Source organism: Sapajus apella, unplaced genomic scaffold, assembly GCF_009761245.1.
Source record: "Sapajus apella isolate SASKATOON/1434 unplaced genomic scaffold, GSC_monkey_1.0 scaffold152, whole genome shotgun sequence".
NCBI classification, from domain to species: domain Eukaryota; kingdom Metazoa; phylum Chordata; class Mammalia; order Primates; family Cebidae; genus Sapajus; species Sapajus apella.
The window spans coordinates 1,553,959-1,564,286 of NW_022437092.1; the positions used below are offsets into that span (position 1 = coordinate 1,553,959).

General features: G+C 52.5%; 1 protein-coding gene across 2 annotated transcripts in view; it reads left to right on the top strand.

Annotated features, from left to right (window-relative positions):
- Positions 1–10,328, top strand: part of ZSWIM4 (zinc finger SWIM-type containing 4) — a 33,325-nt gene that overhangs the window by 3,203 nt on the left and 19,794 nt on the right. For both annotated transcript variants that reach the window (XM_032265929.1, XM_032265928.1), the window contains exons 2-5: positions 1,035–1,236; positions 3,404–3,760; positions 7,896–8,044; positions 8,131–8,281. In XM_032265929.1, the coding sequence (XP_032121820.1) occupies positions 1,035–1,236; positions 3,404–3,760; positions 7,896–8,044; positions 8,131–8,281 (859 nt within the window). The remainder of the gene's footprint in view (positions 1–1,034; positions 1,237–3,403; positions 3,761–7,895; positions 8,045–8,130; positions 8,282–10,328) is intronic.

Genomic DNA, 10,328 nt, shown 5'->3' on the forward strand with positions numbered 1-10,328 from the left:
CCTCCCACAGTGCTGGGATTACAGGCTTGAGCCACCGCGCCCGGCCTCTTATGTTTTAAGAAAGTTTACAAATTTGCGTTGGGCTGCATTCAAAGCCATCCTGGGCCAGGGCTGTGGGGCATGGGTTGGTCAAGCTCACACCAGGCGGTTGTGAGAATGTGGAAATCACATGCATAAGCATTCAGCATAGTGTGGCTTTCTTTTCTGTTTTTTTTTTTTTTAAGAGACGGGGTTTCACCATGTTGGCCAGGATGGTCTCCATCTCCTGACCTCAGGTGATCCGTCTGCCTCGTTCTCCCAAAGTGTGCTGGGATTACAGGTGGGAGCCACCGCACCTGGCCTTCTTTCCTTTTTTTTTTTTTTTTATTGTTTTTTTTTTTTTTTGAGACAGGGTCTTGCTCAGTCTCCTAGGCTAGAGCACAGTGGCACAATCACAACTCACTTCTGCCTCAAACTCCTCTGCTGAAGCTATCCTCCCGCCTCATCCTCTTGAGTAGCTAGGATTCCAGGCGTGCACCACTATACCTGGCAATTTTTTTTTTTTTTTTTTGAGATGGAATCTCACTCTGTCACCCAGGTTGGAGTGCAGTGATGCAATCTTGCCTCACTGCAACATCTGCCTCCCAGGTTCAAGCAATTCTTCTGCCTCAGCCTCCTGAGTAGCTGGGATTACAGGTGTGCACCACCATGCCTGACTAATTTTTGTATTTTTCATAGAGACGGGTTTCACCATGTTGGTCAGGCTGATCTCAAACTCCTGACATCATGATCTGCCCACCTCGGCTTCCCAAAGTGCTGGGATTATAGGTGTGAGCCACCGTGTCTGGTCATCTGGCTAATTTAAATTTGCGTGTGTGTGTGTAGAGACAGGTGAGCCACCGTGCCCAGCCAGTGTTTTTGTAGAGATAGGAGCCTCTCTATGTTGCCCAAGCTGGTCTCGAACTCCTGATCTCAAGCGATTCTCCCACCTCAGCTTCCCAAAGCACTGGGATTACATCAACCCCAGGCTCCTAACCCACTGGCCCTTCCTGCAGGTTGAGGAGCGGTTCTCCCGGGTGCCCGAGCCGGTCCAGAAGCGTATCGTGTTTTGGTCGTTTCCACGCAGTGAACGGGAAATATGTATGTACTCGTCCCTGGGTTACCCGCCCCCAGAGGGCGAGCACGACGCCCGGGTGCCCTTTACCCGAGGGCTGCACCTGCTCCAGAGCGGGGCCGTGGACCGTGTGTTGCAAGTGGGTGAGTCTTTGTCCCCCACTCCTTCCAAAGAGGCCAGGGAGGACCATTTCAGGCCTGGAAAGGGGGGAGTTGGAGGGATGCCTGGGCCAGGGGATGAGAGGTTCCAGACCTCAGGCTTAGAGACCCAGGTAGGATTATACAAGTTGTTGTTGTTGTTTTTTTTTTTTTTTTTGAGACAGTCTTGCTCTGTTACCCAGGCTGGAGCGCAGTAACACAATCTCAGCTCACTGTAGCCTCCACCTCCTGGGTTCAAGTGTTTCTCCTACCTCAGCCTCTCAAGTAGCTGGGACTACAGGTGCCTGCCACCATGCCTGGCTAGTTTTTTGTATTTTTAGTAGAGACACGGGGTTCCACCATGTTGGCCAGGCTGGTCTCGAACTCCTGGGCTCAAGCGATCCTCCTGCCTCAGCCTCCCAAAGCACTGAGATTACAGGCATGACCCACCAGGACGAGCCACGTAGGATCAGCTATGAGGGCTGGTCTCAGACATCAGGCTAAGAAAACGCAAAGGCTGCAGAGATTGGGGGAGATGCAATGAGAGCAGTGAAAAGGCCCTAGACCTCAGGCAGCTGGACCCAGAGGGGGACCAGTAGAGGCTGAGCCAGAAACTAAGTGAGGCCTGGGACTCCAGAGCTCCAGCAGCAGCAGGCCACTTCTCCCAGCTGGAGGCAGGGGCTGGGTCAGGATAACCGTCTGTGGGCTCTGTGGTACCTTAGATCCCCTCTGCTGGGACGTGGCCTGGCTGACTGCAGGCTTCCAGCAACCTCCAGCTGGTATGAGGAAGCCATCTCCCTGCATGACCCAGTCTGGGCCCGAGCTGCCCAACCAGTCCCATAAGCCTGGCACCTGGGCTGCCCAGGGGCCAGGGAGGGGCATGGGGGAGTGAATGAGAGACCTGGCCCCTGGCTCACTTCCTCAGCCACTCGCCCCTGAGCAGCACAGGCCTTTGCCATCTTCTCAGGAAATTGAGGAGTTCCTGAAGCCCTGGCCATATTCATGGTAACCCAATGACTCAGAAAACCACCTTTGGTATCATGGCTGGGATACTATTATTCATAATGAAAATAGGAGCAAGTGTTGGGCAGGGCGTAGGTGGCTCCTGCCTGTAATCCCAGCACTTTGGGAGGCCAAGGTGAGCAGATCACGAGGTCAGGAGTTCAAGTCCAGCCTGGCCAACATGGTGAAATTCCATTTCTACTAAAAATAGAAAAATTAGCCAGGCATGATGGTACACACCTGTAATTCCAGCTACTCGGGAGGCTGAGGCAGGAGAATTGCTTGAACCAGGGAAGTAGAGGTTGCAGTGAGCCGAGATGGCGCCACTGCACTCCAGCCTGGGTGACAGAGCAAAACTCCATCTCAGAAAAAAAAAGAGCAAGTGCTCACTTAGGACTTAATTTTATACCAACAGCATTCTAAGCTTTTTTTTTTTTTTTTTTTTTGTGCCAGAGTCTCACTCTGTCGCCCAGGCTGGAGCACAGTGGCACAGTCTCAGCTCACTGCAGCCTCTGTCTCCCAGGTTCAAGTGATTCTCCTGCCTCAACTTCCTGAGTAGCTGGAATAACAGGTGCCTGTCACCACACCTGGCTAATATTTTTGTATTTTTAGTAGAGACAGGGTTTCACCATGTTGGCCAGGCTGGTCTCAAACTCCTGACCTCATGATCCTCCCACCTCAGCCTCCCAAAGTGCTGGGATTACAGGTGTAAGCAACTGTGCCCAGCCTAATTTTTGTATTTTTAGTAGAGATGTGGTTGCTCCGTGTTGATCAGGCTGCTTTCGAACTCCTGACCTCAGCCGATCGACCCACCTCGGCTGCCCAAAGTAATGGGAATACAGGTGTGAGACACCATGCCCAGACGTCTCCTAAAAATACAAAAATTAGCTGGTGTGCTGGTGGCGCCTGTAATTTCATTTACTCGGGAAGCTGAGGCGGGAGAATCGCTTGAACCTGGGAGGCAGAGGTTGCAGTGAGCCAAGGTCCCACTGCTGCACTCCAGCCTAGGCAACAGAGGGAGACTTTGTCTTAAAAAAAAAAAAAATGCAGAGGGAGTGAAGTGACTTACACTAGGTTGCTCAGCTGGGCTTTGCAAATGGGTCTTGCTGTGCACCACAAACTCTGCCTGTCTCGGGATGACACAGACGGGACAGTTTGGCTTTGACCTTAGGATTCCACCTCAGCGGGAACATCCGAGAGCCGGGGGGCCCTGGAGAGCCCGAACGCCTCTACCACGTCTCCATCAGCTTTGATCGCTGCAAGATCACCTCCGTGAGCTGCGGCTGTGACAACCGCGACCTCTTCTACTGCGCCCACGTGGTAGCCCTGTCCCTGTACCGCATCCGGCACGCCCGCCAGGTGGAGCTACGGCTGCCCATCTCAGAAACGCTCTCCCAGATGAACCGGGACCAGCTGCAGAAGTTCGTGCAGTACCTCATCAGCGCTCACCACACTGAGGTGCTGCCCACCGCCCAGCGCTTGGCTGATGAGATCCTCCTGCTGGGCTCGGAGATCAATTTGGTGCATGGTAAGGGCACTCCACCCCGGGGGTCCAGTGGGGAGAGGACGCCGCGGCCCACAGCCACGCCACTTGCTGAGTGTCCTGCATGGGTCACTGAATGAGGGGAAGCTGGGTGGGGGCGGAACGGCAGAAAAACCAGCCATAGCCTGCATCATCTGAAGTCACCCACCTAGCAAATGGCAGATCCCAGATATCATTTGGCCACAGGACAGATGAGTAGTTGCAAATCAGCCTACAGGCGAGGGCGGGAGGGGAGAGCCTGCATTAGAGGGCAAGTGGAAGGTCTGGCCCCAGGGCTGGGGGTGGGGGTCGATCTGGAGCAGCCTGGGTGTGGGAGGAAGAGGGCGTGAAGGTAATGTGGGACATTTGTGGGTGTCAGAGGTGTTATGGGTGAGGGGATACACCAGGAGGGGTGGTGAGGACTGGGAGGGTTTGGGGGGCTCTAAGGGGCTTGCATTGTCTATCTCGGATGGGGGAAGATGAGTAGTGGGTGGAGGCATACATGGATGATGGAGGGTGGTGCTGGGTGGGCATGGAAAGTGCTCGTGATTGGCCAGGCACGGTGACTCACACCTGTAATGCCAGCACTTTGGGAGGCCGAGGTAGGCAGATCAGTTGACGTCATGAGTTCGAGACCAGCCAGCCAACATGGCAAAACCCTGTCTCTACTAAAATACAAAAATTAGCCAGGCATGGTGGGGGGGCGCCTGTAGTTCCAGCTACTCAGGAGGCTGAGGTGGGAGAATCGCTTGAACCCAGGAGGTGGAGGTTGCTGTGAATCGAGATCACACCACTGCACTCCAGCCTGGGAGACAAAGTGAGACCCTGTCTCCAAAAAAAAAAAGAAAAAATAACAAGTGTTCACAATCAGGCACTGGGGCAACTGATGGTGCGGAAAAATGAATGGGGTGGGTGAGATTATTTTGCTTTATTTTTTGACACGGAGTCTTCCTCTGTCACCCAAGCTGGAGTGCAGTGGCGCGATCTCGGCTCACTGCAACCTTTGCCTCCTGGGTTCAAGCAATTCTCTTGTCTCAGCCTCCCGAGTAGCTGGGATGACAGACACATGCCATCATGCTGGCTCATTTTTGTATTTTTGTAGAGACAGGGTTTCACCATGATGGCCAGGCTGGTCTTGAACTCCTGACCTCAGGTGATCCACCTGCCTCAGCCTCCCAAAGTGCTGGGATTACAGGCATGAGCCACCAAGCCTGTCCTGGATAGGATATTAAGTATGCCATTAGGTGAGTAGGAATTAGAAGCTGGGTTTGGTGGCTCATGCCTGTATTTCCAGCATTTTGGGAGGCTGAGGAGGGAGGATCACTTGAAACCAGCAGTTCAAGACCAGCCTGGGCAACATAGCGAGACCTCCTCTCTACAAAAAATAAACACAAGGAGCTGGGCGTAGTGGCACATGCCTGTATGTAGTTATCTGGGAAGCTGAGATGGGAGGATCATGAGCCTGGGAGATAAAGGACGCAGTCAGCTATGATCGCTCCACACTCCACTCCAACCTGATGACAGACTGAGACCCTGACTCAAAAAAATAAAAAAGGAAGGCCGGAATTGGTGGTGATGGTGATTGGAGGTGAGGATGGGTGGTTGGTTGGGGAGGCCTTCGACTAGTGAGGTTAAAGTGGACTGAGGGGTGGACAGATGAGGTTAATGAAAGGGCCCATGGGTAACTGGATTGGGAGTGAGTTGATGGACAAATGGAAGGTTCATATGTGAGGATCGGCATGGTGGGTGGGCCGAGTTGAGCACTTTGCGTAGGATGGATGGATGGATGAATGGGATGATGGGTGTTTTGAGAGGTACATATGAACGGATGGTTTGATGATGAATGGTTGGTTTGATGGAAGAATAGAGAGTTAGGGTTAGTTGTTGGGTTGGTGGAGAGTGTACTTGTGTGAGTCGATGGATGAATGGGAGGTGGGTATCATGACTGGTTAGTTCACGTGGACTGGAAAGTTAAAAGGGGTGAGTACATACATGGGTAGGGGGTGGGAATTATGGGTAGGGTGGATGATGGACTGATGGGGCAGGTGGTTCTGTAAGGGGTATGAGTGTGTGGATGAGCTGATATGGGGGACATGGGCAGGTAGAGAGAGACTGGCATGACTTGAGTGGGGTGGATGAGTGGGTGGTGCTTCAGGTGATGGATGAGTAAACAGATGGGTGGGTGTTGTTTTGAGTGGGATGGGTAAATGGATGGGTGGATGGGTAGAATGGACAGATGTGTAGTGTTTCAAATAGATGAAGGGATTGGATGGATAAGTAAATGGATGAACAAATAAATTGATGAATGAGCTGGTGGTGTTTTGGGCAAGATGGATGGATGGATGGATGCATGGGTGGATGGATAGATGGATGCATGGACAGATGCATGGATGGATGGATGGATGCATTGATGCATGGATGGTTGGATGGGTGGATGAGTGGATGGATGGATGCATGGGTGGATGGATGGATGGATGGATGCATGGGTAGATGCATGGGTGGATGGATGCATGGATGGATGGATGGATGGATGCATGGACAGATGTATGGATGGATGGATGCATTGATGCATGGATGGTTGGATGGATGGGTGTATGGGTGGATGAGTGGGTGGATGAGTGGATGGATGGATGGATGGATGGATGGATGGATGGTTGGATGGATGGGTGGATGAGTGGATGGATAGATGGGTGGATGGATGGATGGGTGGATGGGTGGATGAGTGGATGGATGGATGGTTGGATGGGTGGATGGATGGGTGAATAGATGGGTGGGTGGGTGCATGGGTAGGTGGGTGGATGAATGGATGGGTATGTGGGTACGTTGTGTTTCAGGTGAGATAGATGAATGGATTGGAGGGTTGTTGTATTAGTCTGTTCTCACCTGCCATAAAGACATACCTGAAACTGGGTAATTATAAAGAAAACAGACTTAGTTCGCTCATGGTTCTGGGGGCTACACAGGCATCTGCATCTGGGGAGGCCTCAGGAAACTTAAAATCATGGCAGAAGGCAAAAGAGAAGCGAACACATCACATGGCTGGCAGGAGAGAGAGGGCAAAGGCAAAGGGGGAGATGCTACACACTTTCAAACAACCAGATTTCATAAGAACTCTATCATGAGGTAGTACTAAGGGGATGGTGCTAAACCATTAGAAACCATCCCGATGATCCAGTCACCTCCCTCCAGACCCCACTTCCAACACTGGGGATCGTAATTCAACATGAGATTTGGGTGCAGACACAGAGCTAAATCGTATCAGATGACCAAGTGGATGAGTGAGCAGAGGGATGAATGAGCTAGTCATGTTTAGGACAAGATGGATGGACAGAAGGAGGGATGGATGGATGGATAGATAAACAGATGGCCAGGTGGGATGGACAAGCAGATGGGTAGGTGTTTAGGTGGGACGGATGGAACTTTGGAATGGGTTGGGTGACCTGGAAGAATAGATGGGCGGGCCGGGCGCAGTGGCTCACACCTGTAATCTCAGCACTTTGGGAAGCCAAAGTGGGCGGATCACCGGAGGTCAGGAGTTCGAGACCAGCCTGACCAACACAGTGAAACCCTGTCTCTACTAAAAATACAAAAAAGGTGGCTGCGTGTGGGGTAGGCGCAGTAGCTCACACCTGTAATCCCAGCACTTTGGGAGGCTGAGGCGGACGGATCACAAGGTCAGGAGATCAAGACCATCCTGGCCAACATGGTGAAACCCCGACTCTACTAAAATACAAAAAAATTAGCCAGGCGTGGTGGCAAGCGCCTGTAATCCCAGCTACTCGGGAAGCTAAGGCAGGGGAATTGTGTGAACCCGGGCAGCGCAGGTTGCAGTGAGCTGAGATCAGGCCTCTGCACTCCAGCTTGGCAACAGAGCAAGACTCTGTCTAAAAAAAAAAAAAAAAAAAAAAAAAATTGGCCGGGTGTGGTGGCGCGTGCCTGTAATCCCAGCTACTTAAGAGGCTGAGGCGGGTTCTCCCGCTTGAACCCGGGAGGTGGAGGTTGCAATGAGCGAAGATGGCACCACTGCATTCCAGCCTGGGCAAGAAGAGCCAAACTCTGTCTGGAAAAAAAAAAAAGAATGGACGCTGTCTCTCCCCAACCCAACTCCAGCCCCAGCCTCAGCTTCCTTTCCTCCGCGCAGGCGCCCCAGACCCCACCGCAGGCGCAGGAATCGAAGACGCCAACTGCTGGCACCTGGACGAGGAGCAGATCCAGGAGCAGGTGAAGCAGCTGCTGTCCAACGGCGGCTACTACGGGGCCAGCCAGCAGCTGCGCTCCATGTTCAGCAAGGTGCTGTGCGGGCCGGTGGGGGGCGTGGGGTGCAGAAGGCCCCGCGGGCGCCCCACCCCTTCCTCACCACCCTGTCCCCGGCGCAGGTGCGGGAGATGCTGCGAATGCGGGACTCCAACGGGGCGCGCATGCTGATCCTCATGACCGAGCAGTTTCTGCAGGACCCGCGCCTGGCCCTATGGCAGCAACAGGGCACGGGCATGACGGACAAGTGCAGGCAGCTCTGGGACGAGCTGGGTGAGGCCTGAACCCCGGTGCGTGGTGGACACTGGGACTTCAGCTCCCATGGGGGCTGGCTCACTCCGAGATTAGGGTCTGTCCCCTGAATCCTCCCTCCGTTCATTTGGCAAACATTTATCAGCGCCTCTAATGTGCCAGCCATGGTACTGGGCACTGGTGGTCCCACAGAGAACGAGACACAGAAATCCTGTTCACATGAAACTGACATCTGACAGGAAGCACAGGCAATCAAATGTCATTGGCCCACGGGCTGATTCACATGTACACACGTTTTCTTTTTCTGAGAGAGGGTCTCACTCTGTTGCCCAGGCTGGAGTGCAGTGGCACGATCTTGGCTCCCTGCAACCTCTGCCTCTTGGGCTCAAAGTGATTCTATACTGCAACCTCCCAAGCAGCTCAGACTACAGGTGCCCACCACCACATCCCGCTAATTTTTTATTTTTTTCAAGAGATAGGGGCTCACTATATTGCCAAGGCTGGTCTTGAACTCTTGGGCCCAAGCAATCCACTCGCCCCAGCCTCCCAAAGTGCTAGGGTGACATCCAGCCCACATGTTTTGTTTTTTCTCTTTTCTTTTTGTTTTTTGAGACGGAGTTTTGCTCTTGTTGCCCAGGCTAGAGTGCAATGGCACAATCTCAGCTCACCACAACCTCCACCTCCTGGGTTCAAGCGATTCTCCCGCCTCAGCCTCCCAAGTAGCTGGGATTGTAGGCACGCGCCACCACGCGCGGCTAATTTTGTATTTTTAGTAGAGACAAGGTTTCTCCAAGTTGATTAGGCTGGTCTTGAACTCCCGACCTCAGGTGATCTGCCTGCCTTGGTCTCCAAAGGTGCTGGGATTACAGGTGTGAGCCACCATGCCTGGCCCCGCCCACATGTTTCACTCTTGTTACCCAGGCTGGAGTGCAATGGCGCAACCTCCATCTCCTGGGTTCAGGCAATTCTCCTGCCTCAGCCTCCTGAGTAGCTGGGATTACAGGCATGTGCCACCATGCCCAGCTAATTTTTTGTATTTTTAGTAGAGACGGGGTTTCACCATGTTGACCAGAATGGTCTCGATCTCCTGACCTCGTGATCCACCCGCCTCGGCCTCCCAAAGTGCTGGGATTACAGGCTTGAGCCACCGCGCCCGGCCTCTTTTCTTCTTTTTTTTAGAGCCGTGATCTTGCTGTATGCCCAGGCTGAAGTGCAGTGGCACAATCATGGCTCACTGTAACCTCAAATTCTTGAGCTCAAGTGATCCTCTGGCCTTGGCCTCCCAAAGTGCTGAGATTACAGATGTGAGCCACTGCACCAAGACATGTGTTTTCTACAACAGCCACAGAGTTAATGTTATTCAGCCCTGCAGGCCATTTGGTCTCTGTCATGATGACCTAACTCTGTCCATTATAGTAGAAAAAGCAGCCACAGACATATATACCAAATGGGCACGGTGGGATTCCAATAAAACTTTATTTAATACCTGGGAGGCCAGGCGCAGTGGCTCACAATTGTAATCCCAGCACTTTGAGGGGCTGAGGTAGGGGTATCACTTGGGCCCTGGAGGTCGAGGCTGCAGTGAGCCATGATGGCCACTGCATTCCAGCCTGGGAAACACAGCAAGACCCTGTCTCAACAAACAACAAAAAAAGGTGCTTGGCACCGTGCCGGGCACCTGTACTACCAATTACTTGGAAGGCTGAGGCAGGAGGATCGCTTGAGCCCAAGAGTTCGCGTCCAGCTTGGACAACATAGTGAGACCCTGTCTCAAAATTTTTTTAAACCCTGCTTATTTGTGGATACTTATGTATTTATTTGAATTTTACATTATTTCTACAAGTTGCAAAATATTCTTTTGGTTTTATTTCCCGACTATTTAAAAATGGAAAAACAGGCCGGGCACAGTGGCTCACACCTGTAATCCCAGCACTCTGAGAGGCCGAGGTGGGCAGATCGCCTGAGGTCAGGAGTTTGAGACCAGCCTGACCAACATGGAGAAACCCCATCTCAGGTGCCTGCCACCATGCCCGGCTAATTTTTTTTTTTTTTTTTTTTTTTTTTTTTT